A 19445-nucleotide genomic window follows, 5' to 3' on the forward strand; every position below is an offset into this window, starting at 1 on the left:
TTATGATAACAGCTTCTCGATTATGTTGCGAGGGATTGTGATATTGCTAAACAGATTTGGAAATAATTATAAATTTAGTATTTTAATTTCTTTATTTTTCTATTTTAGTCTTTGAACTATTTTTATATTCAATTAAGTATTTAAATTTACTAATATATATATTATAATATTTCTAATAGATTTTACACGTTAAAGTAATAATTTAATTCAGTTTACATACGAAATGAATATTATTTTCTTTAATTTCTTATTATCTTTTTTTCTTCTTTCTTCTTTTATTAAATTCTTAACAGTAAAAAATAAATTAGAGATGTTGGATTAAAGTTTTTATTATTATTATTATTTATTTATTTTTTTAAATTACTAATTATTTTCTAAATATTATTTTTTAAAGCAATTAATAGCCCCTCTCTCCTTTTATTATTTTAAGGTGAAAATTCTCTCTTTTTGAATTGGATGCAAGAAAATAAAATAATACGAAATTATAATTGAGAAAAAGAATTTATTATTATTTTTAGTTTCTTAATAAAAAAAATTAAAATATTAATGCTGAAAATGGATTAGACAAAAGAAGAAAAAAAGAAAATATGAGATTATTTAATAAAATTTATTTGAGTCCATTTACTAATTAAAATAAATCATATAAATACTTTTAACATGTAAAAACATTAAACAGTTTTAGCCGGTTGATTGGAAAAAACAAAAAAGAAAAAAACAGATACTGAAATAAAAAAAAAAAAAAACAAAAGCACCAAAATTGTAATTTTTCTCCACATTATACAAAGTCAAAATGTGTCATTTACAAAAAGAACCCTGCAGATAATTTTAAGAACTAGAAGAAAACAGGATACAGTTTAAAATTATCAATCTTGCCGCTCATTCCCGGATTGCCCCTAAAAATCGATTACAATCAATTAGATGGAATAGAATGCAAGGCAAGTTTTTCAGTCTGTTACTGAACCAAACCAAATCAAAATGAATAAGCTTTTATTAATAATCCCAAATCAAATCTCACTAAATTTATTTGATCGACCGTCACAACATAGGGGCAGTTCCATAGTTGGTTCATATCTTAGTCTGAAGAAAAATGGAGTACTTCCTCTGAATATGAAGATTAGTTAAGCAAAATCGTGACAATTAATATTAGGGTATAAAAAAGAAGAAGAAATCAGGCCAATTACAATCAGATGAAGAAAGAAAATTTATGTTACTTCGTACTGTCAGCTATCCTAACCTCCTCCCATCCTCCCAGTGGAAGTATTTACAAAAGGGAGCACCGAAATTAATAATTCCAATTTTTCTGTCACAGGAATCCCAAAAGAGGAAAAAAAAGGTGTAAAGATGATGAGTCAGTGTTACTGCCTTGTTCGGGTATAAGTTGTATAGCTCTTAAAAAGAAAATCGATCGCCTGGGAGAAACATGCAACCCTTGTTAGAAATTTCTGTTAAAATCAGAATCGCCAATGATTACCCTTCGCGGGTTAATGCCTATCTCGGGACAGCGCAATGGACCTTCCCTTGCTCCATCTTGATTCCACAAACCGTTCACTGGCGCCTCCTTTGGTAAAGCGAATAACCAACGAGCGCAGACATTAGAAAAGTCCACAACACCTGCCACATAACAGCATCCGAGGCTTATCATAAATTATAGGGCGAGTAAAGCGAAGAAAGAAACAGACCATTAAAATTTCAGTCGACACAAAATTAGGCTTTCGGCTAAATTGGAAATTTGGTCACAGGCCCCAGATTCTATTCAGCCCGATGAAAGAAAAAAGTTCTGTAATAATAGTCAGAATGAACCTGAAGTTCCATATGGAAGCTGTGAATTCAAATCAATTCCAATGCGAAGCAAAAAGATCATATTATTAGAAATAACTACCGTGTTGATGGTCTGCCATCTCTCCAACCTCTTGATTCTAGACTGCATATCTTCAATTATGCCATCTACAGGAGCAGCCTCCCTAGTTTGGGAGGATTCTGAAGCTGAGCTGTTGCCCTGTCAATATAGTCACAGTTCCAAATTTATCTTTCTTAAAAATAGTCATTATATCACTACAGATCAAGAAATGCTCCATTGAAACTTGAAAATATGCAAAGATCAGCTAGCAAGAATGCTTCCTGTAACATTTAGATCTTAAAAAGTAAGGACATTTCAGAATAACTTTGTGTTCAGAAGTCTACTTTTGATAATCCCTCCTTATCCCAAAATAAGTGTCCTTTTAAGGTAACCGCATAGCAGTTAAGGTACCTATTAAATAGCCTCGATTATAATAAAAACTAAGTTGTATGACTAGAAATCCCTTTAAAATATTCAAAATCATTATAAAGTATTTCTACAATATAAATTTATAGGGCTCAGACTTTTTCTTCATGTATTTGTAATGAAAAAGTCGTAGTCTTAGCACTTTATGTTGTGGAAACGGATTCATCCAAATATTTTCTCTTACTCCATTATATTTCTCTCTCTCCTAATCTAGTAATACTTTCACTCATTTAACAAGTAACAGTAAGATTTGGAAAAAAAAAAAAATAAGTAAAGCTTCCTTGGTTTCTTAATGCAACACTTAATTTGGAATATAAAAAATTCTCTAAAGTGATACTTATTTTAGAATGGAAGGAGTAAACAGTAACCTTGATAGATTGCATACAAAGTGAAAAACAAAGCTCTTTTTTTTTTTTTTTTTTTTTTTTTGTGAAGGCATAAAATATGATCACAAAGTAATAATTGCTTCACATTTTAATAGCTTTTCTTCATTATTTTTGCACTCCTTTGGCTGTACATTTTGTTAGAAAAGTAATTTGATTAAACCAATAATCAATAGAAACAAACTAGAATGTGGATAGGGCACACTTTCTTTCAGCGCTCTCTTTCCCCATACTATTGGAATATCACATCCTTATGATTTAGTTAATATTAGCTGTTAGACACGACTGCATCTAAAGGCTTAAATTTCAAGAATTTGTGGGCAGTTTACTTTGAGCATATGTTATTCTCTCGACTGAATTCAATAATTACACCAACAGCAGACTAATCTCCTTCAGTATGCTTTTAGTGCTGACAGAGCTCTCATATATCACGTTCAGGAACTTGGGCTCTTAATGCACTTGCATGTTTACGACAGGCTAATGAAATAAGTCTAAAGCTATTTACAGGAAATGATGATATATGGAGGCTGATGAGGTGCCAGTCCTCTAACTGAGCATGCTTATTAGGTGAAAAGAGATCCCAATTCCCAACTCTCTCATTGCTTTGCTACTTAATACAGCATATATGGTTCTAAATAATCCATCTTAACTCCATTGTTGTTTATCCAAAAATAAATACTCAAAAGCAGATGTATGATCCATCTAACCATAGTATAATACCTGAGATTGTATAAATTCAACAAGTTCCTGCAACCTTGCACTTTGTTGAGTGTGAATCCCACTGGATCTTCTTTCAGCTGCAGGTAATCTCTCCAAAATGATTTGCAGATAACTCTGGTAGAATTTATAAAAAAAAAATCCTATACAGTTAATGATGGCCATACAAACTATTCCGTTGTCAAAGGTACTGCCAGCACTACATGCAGACTATAATACAAAATAGAACTAAAGCCAAAACCTTTGTTGTATATGAACCATCCAGTTTAAGCATTGAACCAGCAGCTGCCACAGCTTCTTTACTAACCCCTTTTATCTGTAAGTAAGGACTAGAAGCATCTTGTATATGGTCAACCTCAATGAGAATCTAAAAGTCACAATTTCAGAAAATAATAATTTAGGCCTATGATAAGCTATATGTCAAACAAAACCAGGTTGCACAACAAAAAGATGATAAAAAAGGTACACGTGAGGGAAAGAACCAAGCAAAATGCTGCCGTTCAATAACAAAACATTAGTATCAAGCATAATAAATAGGTTCACAAAGTGGAACAACCATGAATCTCTCCAATAATCAGAGACTTTCTACATCCCAATAACACAAAACATGAGCCAAAACAATTATTGGCCCAATTAATTAATCATAATTATAAAAATAACAGCATAAGAGCCACAAGCAAAACTCAACCACATGAAGAAAATATGTGATGTCAAAAAACTCTTTTATAAAAACACAAGAGAATAACTACAACCAGAAGTGCACATACTCAACTAGAACAAAAAAAACAAAATAAACACATCAAAGTGTATGACCTTCCCATCTTGGTAAATAAATGCGGAAGCTTCGATGTAGGCTACAGCCTGATACCTGACATCATAAAACAATTAAAAAGAATTCACTTCAATGGCCTAAACAAGTACACATGGATACATCAGCTTGAAAGCATAAAAAGAATATATAAGTAGAAAATTAAATGTGACACAGCAACATGATAAGACTTAACATCCTTGAAGTTTTCAAAACAGTGACGTTGCTTATTATAAAAAAAAATGTGTACTTATTTTTTCATTTCATACACTTCAAAATTTCAATGTATTTGAATACCTGAAGACACAAATATTGATTTCCAAATCCATATCAGAAGATAAAGGGTTTCACTCGGATGGTATGCGAGAAACAGAGGGGTGGATATCGAATGTTGACATGGACATGATGGAGAAGTGTGAATCACATCAGTCTTAAATGATTCACAAGGACAAATAATAGAGAATTTGCTCACCCTCCATGTTTTTTTTTTTTTTTTAATAACAAATCTAACCCCTGCCCCTCCAAAACTATTATCTTAACAATAGATAGAACTCTAATTAGAGACATGTTATATTAATCATTTTGGTGTAACATTTGAGCCTCTCATCGTAGGATTAAGAGGGAAATTCACAGATTAGAGAAAGAGAATAACAATGGGGTTAAAAAAGCATGCTGGCTCTATCTGTAATCAGAATCGTTCCCCCTCCCTGAGCGCAGAAAACAAGTCAAAATAAATACATATTTAGTATTTTGTTTCGTAATCCAAGGACAAAAGTTTTCCCAACAACAAAAGCAAAACTAGTATGCATTGCATTACACTCTATATTAACAGTCTAACAGCTTACCCCAGATTAAGAAGACCAGCAACAGTACTGATGCTAATATCGAAATCCACCTTAGGTTGAATGATAAAATTGCCTTCCCTTATAGGCTAGCATAAGTATTAGAAGATCAAAGTCAAACATTTAATACAATATCAAAGAAAGCATATAATAGATAGAAAAAAATATCTCACATGAACTGCAATAAATCTAGTACAAACCTCCCGTATAAGCAAAGCAAATCTACCCTCACAAATTCTGACACGTATACAGTCACTCTCTGCCAATTGCTCATTTGCAGGAATTCCAGGGAGCTTCAAGTATATATCAATAAAATTCTGAACGGAACTACAGAACTTTGCAGGATCAAGGATTTTTAAAATATCTTGATCAGACACCTTCATGAATCATACAAATGTGTGTCAGATGAAAGCCACACTACAAGACTTTGTTTAGCTGAAGCCAGTAGTGTCTTACTTGCTTGTTACTCTTTAAAACAAATAATGAACTCTCTGGGGAAAGCACAGGGTCAAAGTCATTCCGAATTTTGAGCTGCAATTGTGTTCAAACATTAATAATAAAAGTTCAGAAACAGCATCCAGGAGTGCACCACATTTGGAATTACTCTTATTACTGGAAAATTTTCCAATGCATATGAATGGAGAACAATAGGACATTCCCATAACAACACATCCTGATCTATTTAATCCATTATTTTTGGGCATAACCTTTTGAGTATGGCCTCATTCACAATGATAATTTTAAACTTAACCTGATTGAGATCATTTACTATCCATCTTATATTCAAAGAGGCCATTTATTTTCTCATTAAGGAGGTAGCCATCATTTCTATCCAATGCTACAGAGTACAAAAGTTTCCGAAAGATAATTTTGATACAAGAAGAATTTACATCTGCAGATAATGAGTGTCTGTAGATTGACGGTCAAAGTGTTGATAATGACATGAACAATATTTAAAACACTTGGATTTTTTTCTCACTAAGGAGATCTTAATGAATTCTATGGAATGTCAATACAGAGTGCAAAATACATTTCAAGAGATAGCTTTAAGTAGAAAGCTTGAAGTTAGTAATGTATACGGATAATTTTAAAAATTGATGTGAACAACATAAAACCTTGTTAACCATAAATACTATCAAAAGAAAACAACAAAAGGATTAAAGCTTTTTAGTGAACTAACATCAGCATGAACAAGATGGGGCTCAATATGCTGCTGGAACATTGGAAACACTGTCATCATGATCTCATTTTGGGACATGAAACACCCCACTCTACTTTTATCCCTTTGAACCCGAGCAATCAGATGCGAATGAACACCTCCAACCTGATTTTGAAAAATACAAAGTTAAGCTACTCTTTCTCATCAACAACTGAATTTTCCATGCACTGAAGTACGTACACACACATACTAGAAAGTAAAGCCTCAAAAGTTAAAATTACAGTCATCTTACAACAGCAATCCAAAAGTCAAGTGATTTTCGAATTTCTGGGTGCAGAGCATAAACCCCTTCAAAAACAATCTGCTCAAACAAACAAATTGCATTACTCATATAATTATTCAACCAAAGCTAACCTGCATAATTCGAAATAAAATCAAAAGTGTTAACAAAGGACTTCACTTGTAGCCATATCAGATGTCAATTAAGAAAGAAAAACAAAGCATCTGATTCTGTCCTATTTTGAGTAAATTGCACTGTTTATGACATCAAAGTAGTGAGTACATCATTCCATCAATGGGATGTGTAACAGTTCTTTACAATCTTTATCCTTCTGCCCACCATGTGCTAACTACTAAACTAATCTCAAAAGAGGGTGAGGAGAATGCGACACTAACTACACAAGCAAGAAGATCAGTCAATTTCAAAACAATGTGGGACTAGCTTCTAGACGACACAGCACTTGGAATAAATAGTTAGTATTCCAGTTTCAAACTTCTGAAACATCATTACTTGCTAATGATAGAAAATATAAACTTAATTCCTGTGAAATTTCAAAAACTTTCTGAAACATTTTAAGCCTTGCCTAGCCATGATGTTTCTAAAAAGATTTTATTTGCACAAGTATTCTTAAATAGGACTCATCAGCGTGAAATAGCACTAGAAACATGAGAGAAAATTTCGAAATTAATTAAAATAGCTTTTGGGCCATTCCCTTTCTTCCGCCTCTACATGCTATTTCCATCTGGCTCCTCTATATCTTCTCATCTTAGCAGAAAACTATGATTATAAGCAAGAAAAGAATAATGTGAACAAACTGTCTCTTTTCACTTTTTACATTATCAAGAGTTCCAGAAACACCTTGAATTGTACTCGAGTAAATATTTTGATATCTTTGCAGAAGCCAAGTCCTTTTCACATGGTAAATTAGGTAGAATGTTATAAATAGGCTTCCTTTCACAATAACTTATTTTGCTTAATTACAGAAAAAGATGCTTTATTAAAACAAACCATGTGTTTGCCTTTACGGAGATCTTTTCAGAAAGTAACTCATCAGAAACTGGACCTTACTCTGGTATGAGGTCCCTAAGCACAAAACAAGATCCCTAATAGAAGCCACACTCAATAATAATGTCCAAAACATGCCGGCCATTCTAAGTTGCATAAACTATACGAACAGAGCGTGTCTCCCTTGAAGCATCTGTGCCTACTAAATCTAAAAGAGGATGTTCCAAGAATAATATAAAATTAAGTACAATAAAGTACCACACCACAGTCTTCAGAAACTCCAAGTTCCTTGAAACCGCTACGAGCCCCAGTCTCCAAGTCAAATATGGGCGCTTTAGTTCTTCTACCATGCTTGATGTCGTCAATATTCTGTAAACCAATGGCAAAAATAAGAATGCTACCATAGAAATATCAACTTATCTTGAAGTTCTTATCGGCACAAAAACACCCATATCATAAATATTGTCAAGCCTTATATGAGAGTAGCATAATCATCTGGATATGCAAGAAGAATTATCAAATTGATGATATTGCAGGGGAAATCTTCAAACTTCCAGAATGATTTGTCTTCCTCACCAATAGATATATTTTAGGGTAACAAATCACCAGTACAGTAGTGAAAAGATTTAGGGAAAAGAAAAAAAAAAGCCTCAAACTACAGTGCAGGCAAGATATTCATGAAAGAAGAGAAAACTATAGTTGATCAAAGAGGATAAATGCTTACCTCGTAGTGCAGGAGGATAAGAATTCAATCCCTAGCAATCTCTATAGTTCATCCGACATACGTATTTTTTATTTTTCAATGGATTTACATCTTTCATTAATGGAAATTTTTTGTTAAATACTTCCAACGCACAGAGAGAGAGAGAGAGACATAGAGAGCCGAGCTAATAGCAATGAGCTCAAACTACTATCTTTCCCGGCCCTTTTCCTTGAAATGGAGGAAAAGGAACAGGGATACCTAAACAAGCAAGCACCTATATATTCCAAGGTACCATCCAAAGGCTTAGACAACACAACAGCAAGTAATGTATAGTCTTGCAAATAAAAACCACCCAAGAAACCAGGAAGCTGCTGAAGAGTATTTTTCTTCCTAACTTAATACCAAAATAGGTACTAAGAAAATATATTCCTATCTAAACCATCTACAACTTTTTCTTAACAGAAGCCATTCATTGAGAAAAAGAAGAACTGTAGCATGAGCTGCCAGACCTGCCCTTGAAACCAATAAAAAAATTGTAATAAATGCTAAACTACAAACACAATTGGATAGGGCAGAAAAAGGTTGAATAACCGAGATCAAGAATAAGCATCAGAAGAGTCCAAACTTAATCAAAGAGTTTAAAGAATTCTAGTATCATGTTTGAATGGTACAGATGAATGCAATTTTAGAGAAAAATAAAATTATAAGAGACAACTTAGCCAGCTAAATAAATATTTAATAATTTTCACTTTTGCGGTCTAGAATATTTCATTTTACCCAAGTTAGCTATCTCTGACAGCCAGTTACAAGCAAGGTTACTACTTACTACTAAATATTTGCGCAAAAAATCTCAAAAAATTTATACAGTCACTGCCATCTTACCTTCGCAAGCAGGGACAGATCAAGAGAGCGAAAATCGTCATGCTTAAAATCCTTAACTTGTTCAGATATAAAGTAGCTTTCGAGGGAAACTACTTCACAACCAACAATATTGGCCATTTTATGTGCCAGGCTAGTTTTTCCAGATCCACTTGGACCTCCTGCAAGAAGAGGACATTGTAAACTTTAAGTGTCTTATTTTGGTAATACACAAAGTGTATGTGACTGATAAAACATGAATTTGACAGGAAGATGGCATGAGAGAGAGAAAAGAGAGTTAGAACTTTTCTTTTAATGGTTTTACCAATTCCAACTATGACTGGAGGACCTTTATGCTCCAATAAAACCTGAAACAGTTAAAGACATGAAACATCTTTAATTTTAACACCTGGACATGTACAAAGTCAGCATCTCAGTCTTACATTTAAAAGTTAAACTAATCTATTGCAGGCCGTGTTTAAAAGCTTATTTTAATGCTTACTTGAATAGCTTGAACAGCAAGCAGTAATCCTCTATCCAAGTTAACTGAATCAGGCATTGGAACAAGCTTCACATTATCCCTGAAACAGGAAGGATCTGTGGTTGCATGAGAGAAGTCTAAGCAAGAAAATCTAATGATAGCATCTCCAAAATACAGTTGATTAATACAAGGAAAATTCATAAATCATCTAAGTTTAAGAGACTTACCTACAGATGAGCTTCCCGTATGCGGTTGATCAAATGATATTAAACTCCAAGATGCTACAACAGGTTCCATTTGAGATTTAGTTGGGGACCGAGTCCATGGCTGAGATAAATCCTCAAGCCCAGTAATAAGATTTGTAGTAGTACGAATAGGCTTCGGAGCAGAAATCAGTCTTTCTTGATTATTAGTTGTGGAAGTATTAGATAACGGTGGTGGTGTACTCAGACGTGGTAAATCTGCAAGTAGAATTAACTAGTTGGAGAGAGCAACAATCAAACTAAAGCTAAGTTGTTAAGACCTAGTATTGGACTTTCATCTCCCATTGGAGGTAATGGGACTATGGTTTGGATTTTATATGGGTTTGGGTTCTCCCATATCAATATCTAGTTTTGGGGTTGTGGTTCTTGCAAGGTTCATATCAGGTGGTATAAAAGCCATTCGATATGCCTCCCACTTGCATTCACAAAATGCAGGTAGTGAGGCTGGAATTGCAATGTTCACCAAAGGTCAGCTAGCACACATGGATGTTGTGACTGCAGAGCTTGGTGGATTGCTATTGTTTTTTCCCTTTGAGTTTACAAATGAGGAAAGGAGTGTTGAAACTTCAGACCTTGCTCAAGTTAAAACATGCAACTGCCGCTATGCTAAGCATGTGGGTACAGGGATTGTCATTGTTCTAATTGCAAAGTATGAACTTGAATCCCACACTGGAGGTATAGGACTTAAGCATGCAGTTTATACATTTGGGTTCCACCTCAATAGCTAGCTTTTCGGTTGTCCATCTCCCAAGGTTCATATCATAAATGCAGAGCACAATATTTAACAATTATGATCTTTTATAATACGTAATAAAAATGATGCCAGATCCCAACCTTTTTTCTCATTACTCATTTTCTCAAGAATCATTTCCAGATATGATTTGGTGATCCATTGTCCAATCATACTCATCCTCAACGCTTCTGCTCCAACAGTCTTTAAGGTAACAAAACAAACAAGACAAATTGTAAGCTTGATTGACAATTCTTCTTCAAAAATGCTTTAAACCAAAAATCTAGTAATCTGAAACAAAAAGTTCAAGCTTGGAAACTGCTCAACCTAACTTCTAGAAAATACAAATATAATGATGAAGCATATAGTGGAAATGGAGTTGAAGAATAAATGTTTAGAACTTTATTTAAGAAACCATTTTCTTAAGAATTATATTTAATATCACATTGCAGTCATATTCCAGTATCTTGCTAAAACAATGGGCAAAGTTACCGAGAAACAAAAAAATTAATTTTAAAGCTATCCAGATTTCATCATAGCAGTAGAGATAGATCCATACTTTTCTATCCATGCCCCTCAGCACCGTAAATGTCTCACCAAGAGTATCAATAGTCTCCATTGATAGTGAGAGATTGCCATTACTAACAGAAGTAGATTCTCGTTTATAACTAACTACAACAGTGTACCCTAAATCCAACAAACCACCAAGCGTCATTCGTCCGACCTGTCTCAACAGTAAAAGACAGAACGATTAATTAAAACAATCTAGGTTAAAAATATCTAAGACAATCTAATTTCTCAGAAATTCTAAACATACATTTTTAATCACAAGATAATGCTGTCCTACAGAAATACATGTCATACCAGATGAAGGAAAACCGCATTCAACAGAGAAATCAACAGATCTGGAATATTACTATGAAATGCAACAGGAAACAACTGTCCACTGCCAGTTCTAATAATAATAATAAAGGTAACAGCATCTAAGAATAAGGAAAATAGCCTGCACCTCGAATCCATTATTCTTGCACCCATAGGATATTGTCTACATGGAGCAGAGCCCATGCTGAAGTTTCTATGGAGAGTAAATGTCCTTGAGCCTTTAAACATTGTTCCTACTATCATTTCTAACTCAAGCTTGTACTTGTTGGGTGACAGATTATAATGTTTGAAGTACTATAACATATAGATTTGTTAAGCGTGATTATGTCACATAACTATACATGTCACAATATCAGGCTACAAAACATGCAGATCTAATTAATCAAGAGTCCCATGGGCAACTCTAAACTCTGAAGACAGTTAATAATAGTCTTGTAAGAAACCATTCTCCATTGCATAATGTATTGAACCATTACTCTTATCTTCCTAAGAGAAAACGAAGAGTTGTGCAATATTTTGAAAATGACAATTCTGTGGAAAATTGTAGAAGTGTATTGATACATTCAGGGCTGTAGAGAGAAACTATAAAACATTACATTCAAAATATCCATAAATGCTTATGTCTATCTGGAAAGTACGATTTCAAGCCTATTTCCCTATTTAGGTATGCAATTACATTTGAAACAGAAGAAGTCACAATCAAGTCCAATGTTGATAACAAACTCCAACTACATTTATGCTAAAATGAATCAAGGAAATCTTACCTCAAACTCAGCTTTTGGCCTGATAATGAAATTTTTGTCAACAATCCTCTGGTCCCCAAGTGACAGATAATATCTAATACCAGATTGCCGCACCTTAATCCAATCACTGATTCGTGCTACTTCACTTGCTGAAGGAGCCCTAAGGTACATCTCAATAAAACTGAAACCAAGATAAAGAATGAAGCTCAATTTATATCTTACTCCAAGTTTAAAGAAGAAATTTAATTTCTTGTACCAATACTATGGTTAAAAGGCCTAGAAATTGGAAGAATAACTTACTTGTCTTTTTGTGGTGTTGCTCCTTGAAAGGCATAAGCAGACAGATCTGGGAACTGTCACAGTAGTTTAACACATTAATCAAAGGATTCAATTCATGAATTATGACCAATAGTGAACAAAAAATATAACAGAAATGGATGCACTGCTTAAGGCTAAATGCAGCAACAATAAATTGAAGACAAGCTGATTCCAGATATTTCGCTGGAAAAAACTTTAGAAATCAACAAAGGCACTAAAACAAGGCATGCACCTTGCAATGCTTTGAAGAAGGCCTGTAAATGCATGCTATGAGACAGATTATGCCATTTCGTTACAGAGTAAATTTAAAACGAAAGAAAGAACAAAAAAGATGTGCATTCTATCTTCTATTAGTTGGAAAAAACAGCCTATTCTATTACATGACAAACATCAGAAAATCCCTATTTAGGTGTTCTATCATAATCACAAATCCCTGGTACACTAGCAAGTCTAGCAGCAGCACCATGTTATAGACATGGCATAATAGCAGCAGCTGAAACAAAAGTGAACGTGCTTTAAAGACCAGTAGCTCAAACTTCCACAAGTAAAACAAGCTTCAATTTGAAGTTAGACTTTTGGAAGAAGTTTTCTATTTACTCAGCCAGCTGTTTGTATTGACTTTTATCAGACAATGTAACTTCAGAAAATATATATTGTGTTATAATAGCAGTATGACTTGAAATACAATTGCTTCTGCTGACCTCTACTAAATGAACATTTATTGACTGGGTAGTACCTCCTATTTCTAAATTTCATTAGGTAAGGTGGGGCCTGCGGGGGACAGAGAAAGAAAACAAGAGATTTCCTGGGCTTTCCTCAACCATAGCCAGATCTTTGTTTGAGAAGAAATTAGGTTGCATCACTATAAATATATGTCTTGGGCATTATGAGACGGTATGCTAACTTTTCAACAAATTCATAGAACAGGTATTCCACTCATCTAGCCAAAATTGGCAGTATAAACAAGAAGGACAGGATCATTGAGGTATATACTAATAATGGAATACAGAATAAGTACAGACCTCACTCCTGCACTTCAGCTTGTAAATTGCTTCTCTGAATGAAGAGACAAAGCTGTTGTTAATCCTAATCTGCAGATAAACCCAGGGTATCATGAACTAACAGTTAAAATTTCAAAAAACACAAGGACACTGCAAGACCAACCTGTGCATGATGAAGGTCAGGCTCAATGTGTTTCCTAAACAATGGAAAAATGCTGTCGATAAGATAATCCAATGAACAAGTATCCCCTATGTCATATCGAACTTTAGAAAGAAGATTAAAATGGACTCCGCCAACCTGATTCATCGGACATATTTAAAATATCATCATATTCATAGTCGTAAAAAGAAATTAACTAGTAACTTCAAAAACCATGATTAATGAGCATTAGAAAAGTTACCACAGCCACCCGAATATCTAGCAAAGAGCGCAATCTTGCATGCAAAGCATAGGTACCATCAACTATTACCTAAGGACAAAGTAGAGACATGAATTCCATGGACGCATTAACTAGTCAAATGTTAATCACACTGACTTACCACTCCAGATGAAGCACTCTGTATTGCTTGTGAACCGACACGCTTCTTTTGTTGGTAATCAAACACTGGTATTGAAGTATCATTACCTTTTAGTAAATCCTATTTTCAACGTAAAAGCCCACTTAAGTATGTAAACACAAGAACTACTTTTTCAAAGCAGTAAAAGTTGCTGTAAGAAGTTAACTGCAGAGCATTGAGGTCAGTCAAAATCAGGTATCTACACCAGGAACCAGCTATACATTAATTAGAACATCAGGTCCATACACACTGGACTCTTGGAAAGTAACAATATATTCTTTACCTAATGTTGTAATCACATGCAAGTTATAAAATATTTAAAAGCCAATGCTAGGAAATGAAACAAACCTCAAGATTTTGGACTAATCCATCAAAATCAATTGAATCCAAATCATTCCCATCATCAACTCCAACGCGATAATTCTCCATTGATATAACAGTGCAACCAATTACAGATGCAACCTTCTCTGCTAAGCTTTTAAAGATCATCAAATAAACAACTCAAATTAAAAGCTTCACAGAAATTCCGAAGTCAATAACACAATGTTATACTGCATAAGTTACCTTGTTTTGCCCGAACCACTAGGACCACCAATTCCCACAGTAACAAAACCCTCTTTTTTCTCTCTGAGCTCTTGAATAGATTTTACCAGCAAGTAATAACCATGATCAAAAGACTGCATGATCTCAACACAAATAATTTGATTAATTAGGCTGCTTCCCCATAACAAGACTATGACAAATTTCATAGTATAATTTCATAACAATTTCAAGGTAAGAGGGCATCAGCTCATACACACAAAATCTCACACTAATTAAAACCCATTTTGAAATACCACAGTTTACGGGAAGTTTAACAACACTAGAATTCAATTTCATTCAATTCTATTCTATTTTGTGAATTATGGTGTTTTGAAATCCAATTCTTTTAAAAGAAATGCAAGCATGCCACAAGTAAAATGATTTCACTAGAATTCAATTGACATGATTATGCAAGAGTTCAATTGTCATGATCTATTGCATACAAAACCTATTTCTTATATCAGTAAGTAAGCACTGTTGTTCTAATTTGACAAACTTTAAACAATTGCTAGCAATACAAGAGCTCAATTCAAAAAACAAGAGTTAAATAAGGACTTCGAGACAACCAACCATTTCAACAAGTTAATATTAAATTTGCAAATAACAGTTGAATGAATAATTCCAACTAAAACGTTTGTACAACTAAATAATCATAGTTTTCTTTAAAGAAAGGAAAGAAAGTAAACTACTACCACATGGAGAGGGAGAGATTGAAGGATGGAAGAAGAAGAGGAAGTAGAAGGAGTTTGTTGAAAATAATCGCGTCCACCTTCTTGTAATACCCGCTGTACCACCTCGTCCTCCATTTCTCAAACAACTCTTCAGAATTAATATTTAATCAAAGTTAATACAGCCTTTTGTTTTTGCACTTAATAAATTACTGTTTCTTGGTTTCTGATTCTTAGTTTCAGACCGAGAGAGAAATAAAGGATCGGTTCCTTTTATTTTTCTTTCGTTCTTTTCCAGCACTTTGCTTGGGACTTTTTTCTCCTCTCCCTTACTCCTCTTCTTCCTCTTCTTCTTATTCTTTTATTTTCCACTCCGCCACTCCCTATAACCGCTAATACTACGGTTGTGCTTTACGGTTACCCAGTCGTGTTCTCCTTTTCTTTTTCTCGAGAAAAGAAAAAACATGTTTTGTGTTTTTCAAAATTTATTGTTCAGTTGTAATTTTGCGACTTAAGCAAAAATATATATTCTTCTAAAAGGAAAAAAAAAAAAAAAAAAGGAAACTACATCAAAATAAATGAAGGGTGTTTTGAAATTGTTTTTCAACCTCAATTTTTATTTTTATTTTTAAAAATTACTTTTATAGAAAATAAATTAATTTATTTTAAATAAATATAAATTTAAAAATTAACTAAAAATAAAATTATTAATGTATCTTTTCGACAGATATATATATATATATATATATATATATATATATATATATTTGGTTAAAATTAAATTTTTAAAAATAAGCATATATTATAAATTATATATTATAAAAAATTTATTGTCTATAGATAAAAAAAAATTATATAATAATATGTGGTATTTTTATTAAATATTATATTTGCATTGGTTGGTTACCATTAATCACTCCTGATTGAACATCAATTAATATAACAAAATAATTAACAAATAATGTCATATATTTTTATATAATTCAGTTTATCTACGATAATTTTAGTGGCAACTAAAAGAAAGTGAATTAGTTAAAATAAAAAAACAAAGCAAATAATCTCACAACACAAGAATTTTATAATGGTTCGTTCAATATTTACCTACATCCACTCTTCAATAATTCTCTTGAAATTTTCACTATTAAATAGAATTACAATTTAACTCTATTTGAATTCTTTTTCAAGTTTAAAAACAAATCCAAGTGTTTTTTTAAAGGTTCACACTCTAACTCAATTTAAGATTTTTAATCTTAGTCATAAAAATTATTAATTTATTACCTAAACACACAATCTAATCCTTTTGAGCTTTGAATACAAGAATTAATCACTCTACTATTCGAAGATTTAGACCTAATATTGAAATTTTAATACAAGATAAAAACGATGAAGGTTTTGAGATTATTGAGAGTTAATACAATTGGAGATTTAAAATAAATGTTCTTACTTGATTTATAACTCTTAGAAATGAAGTTTAAATAATTCAAGGTGAAATAGAGACGTTTTATCCTCATTAAATGCAAAAATAGTTGTTTCAACAATCTTCTTAAATGCAGCTTCATGATTGGGAAATATTCTTTCATGGCTGTGAAGCATCAGAATGAAAAGTAGATTTGTAAATCTGAAACTCGTCATGAACGTGATAAAAGTTAACGACTGGAAAGACCTTCTTTTACAACTGGGAACATTGGTTCATGCTCAGAACTCTGGTTTTCACGGCTGGAAACTCTAGCCATCAACACTACTATAAATTATGAAGATTTGAAGGGTTAGCACTTTTAACGGCTGCAAGTCTTTTTTTACAATTGGGAATCCTTTCTTTTGCGGCTCGAAAAATTTGTTCATGGTCGTGAATCCTTATTTTTACGGCTGAGAAAAAAGCCATGAATGTTTCTTTCCTTTTTTATTGTTTTGAGTTCTTCATGGTTAAAAATTTTTCTTCACGATTGGAAAAATAAGTCTCACGGTCGTAAATAAAAGTTCACAAATGTAAATCTACCTTATTTTAGAAAGATCATTCTTCATTTTTTTGCACATAAACACTCAATAAAAAATTAATTAACTTTAATTATTTGTGAGCATCGAAACAGGGTTAATCAAAGTTTAACATTTTCGGATTACAACTAACAAATAATTTCACACATTATAATATATAATTTAATTTATTTATAAATCACGTAATATATTAAGTCTATCTAAAAATTTATTTATATCAGCGATAATTTTATTTTCCATATATGGGTCAATTCTCATTTTTATGTAAATTACCTACTTTCAAATAATTGCATAAAATAAATGAGTTATACTACTTTTGATAAAAATTGACCGATATATATTATAAGCATAAATGTAAAAGATAAGATAAGATTAAAGATTTAAATAGCTATTTTTATTATTATATTTTTCTTGGAAAAAGAATAAAGTTCCTACAAAAAGTGGGTATTAATGGTGAGTGTTTTGATAAAATTGTAAAACTAGCTTAAGAAAGAAGCCAAAAATATTATATTTAGGATGGTGTTCTTCCAAAAGGCAATAGAATAAATAAAAATCAGAATTTTGATTGCTTGAAATAAAGTGGTCACTATTGCTTGCTTGCTTCTTAATTTCAATAACTTGATATAAGTAGCCAAGCCAGATGTGCAATTGATTTATTTTATTTAAATGACAAGTTGTTCTGCATTCATAATAATGCCATCACTTGCAAGCATATGCATGTCATAGAACCCATTATCAAAGGGAGGTCTTGTGTTGATGACTGTCAGCATAATAATATAATGTTTAATGAAATTAATTCAAAAGCATTTACACATTCAAATGAGACAATTTTATATAGTTTTGAATAAATATAATTATATAAAAGACTTTGACAAAACTGTCAATAAATTTATTAATTTTAGTTAATATAAAGTTGTTATTGAGGTTAGGTTGCAATTTTGAACTTCGGCCGCATCCAATTATTAGTAGAAGTAACATAATATTATTTGAGCGACAACCAAATAACAGCAGAAAATATCTACAAATCTATATATCTATATATACACATTAATTTTCAAGACTTAAAATTTTTTTGACAATATATAAATTAATATTTAAGATTTAGTATTTTTTGATATGTATGTTTAATATTTGACACGTAGAATTTTTATTTTAACATTTATACTTATTTTGACATATAAAATTCACATTTATATTTAATTTTATAGTTTTTTCTATTAATTTATTAATTAATAAGTTATATTTCGAATTAAATACTAATCTATTTCTAAAAAGTAACATTTTAACTATCATTTAGTCGTGCATTATACAGCCATTATTATTATTTTGATTATAAAATTAAATTAATAGATTCAATTTAATAAAATTTATTAATATTTAATATTAATTTATAATATTTTTTAAACTAACTCAACATTTCCAAAGCGTGGAATCGAGTTTTCTTAGGATTCTTATAGCAAACTAACTATTTTTAAAATTTTAAAATTTTATTAATACAATAATATAAGAATTATTTTAACAATAATTATTAATTAGTTTTAGTATTATATAACTAAATACTATAATTAATATTACTATTTTAAGATTAAAAATTTATTATATAATTAAAAACTAATTTAATTTTAAATATATTATTTAAAATATTATTTTTAGAATTAGAATTACTATCTAATTAAAAATTAAAATAAAATTAATATAATTAATTTACTATTTTTTAGAATAAAATTAGTATAATTATCTTATTAAAAACTATTTATTGCTTAACATAATAGTAAAATATAATAAACATGTTATTCGTTAGAATTAGAGTTAGTGTTTAATTATGAATATAACTGATTAATTAATAAATTAATAAAAAAGTTATAAAATTAAACATAAGTTTCAATCTTATGTGTCAAAAATTGTACACAAGTCAAAAAAAAAAATTTATGAGCTAAAAAACTTTAGGTCTCAAAAATTATATATACAAATTATTTTTCTAATTAGATAGTGATTATTCTAAAAATTATTATATTTTAATTATATTTTAATATTATATTAATTAATTAATTAATTTTTAATTTAATAATAATTCTAATTATGAAAATGATATTTTAAATATTATTTTCACTCATAAAGTTCTAATTGTATAATAATTTTTAATTCTGAGAAATAGTAATATTAATTGTATTAATAGTATTAATTTATATAAAATATAATAAATTAATAA

The 19445-nt window shown here is 31.3% G+C and overlaps 1 protein-coding gene across 4 annotated transcripts; it reads right to left on the bottom strand.

The window, feature by feature from the left end:
- Positions 1 to 1118: 1118 nt before the first annotated feature.
- Positions 1119 to 15730, bottom strand: LOC8258197. Of its 4 annotated transcripts, none has more exons than XR_007215908.1 (26): positions 15269 to 15730; positions 14559 to 14671; positions 14343 to 14469; positions 13977 to 14075; positions 13838 to 13906; positions 13600 to 13734; positions 13458 to 13526; positions 12418 to 12470; positions 12139 to 12298; positions 11052 to 11216; positions 10597 to 10696; positions 9727 to 9960; positions 9521 to 9615; positions 9344 to 9386; positions 9043 to 9200; positions 7716 to 7826; positions 6465 to 6533; positions 6194 to 6337; positions 5470 to 5544; positions 5214 to 5390; positions 5017 to 5102; positions 4177 to 4231; positions 3605 to 3730; positions 3367 to 3443; positions 1880 to 1996; positions 1119 to 1611 (listed from the first exon to the last, which is right to left on the bottom strand). XR_007215908.1 is itself a non-coding variant. In XM_048374181.1 (26 exons), exons 1-26 carry the CDS (start codon positions 15380 to 15382, stop codon positions 1546 to 1548), a joined length of 2874 nt encoding a protein of 957 aa, XP_048230138.1. In that variant the 5' UTR covers positions 15383 to 15729; the 3' UTR covers positions 1119 to 1545. The 4 variants fall into 4 exon arrangements, 3 of the variants coding, with proteins under 3 accessions (XP_048230138.1, XP_048230140.1, XP_048230139.1); XM_048374181.1 differs by having other exon boundaries at positions 3367 to 3480; positions 15269 to 15729; XM_048374183.1 differs by lacking the exon at positions 15269 to 15730 and having other exon boundaries at positions 3367 to 3480; positions 14343 to 14461.
- Between the last annotated feature and the right edge of the window lie 3715 nt (positions 15731 to 19445).

The sequence above is a fragment of the Ricinus communis genome, chromosome 5 (genome assembly GCF_019578655.1).
Source record: "Ricinus communis isolate WT05 ecotype wild-type chromosome 5, ASM1957865v1, whole genome shotgun sequence".
In the NCBI taxonomy this organism is placed as follows: domain Eukaryota; kingdom Viridiplantae; phylum Streptophyta; class Magnoliopsida; order Malpighiales; family Euphorbiaceae; genus Ricinus; species Ricinus communis.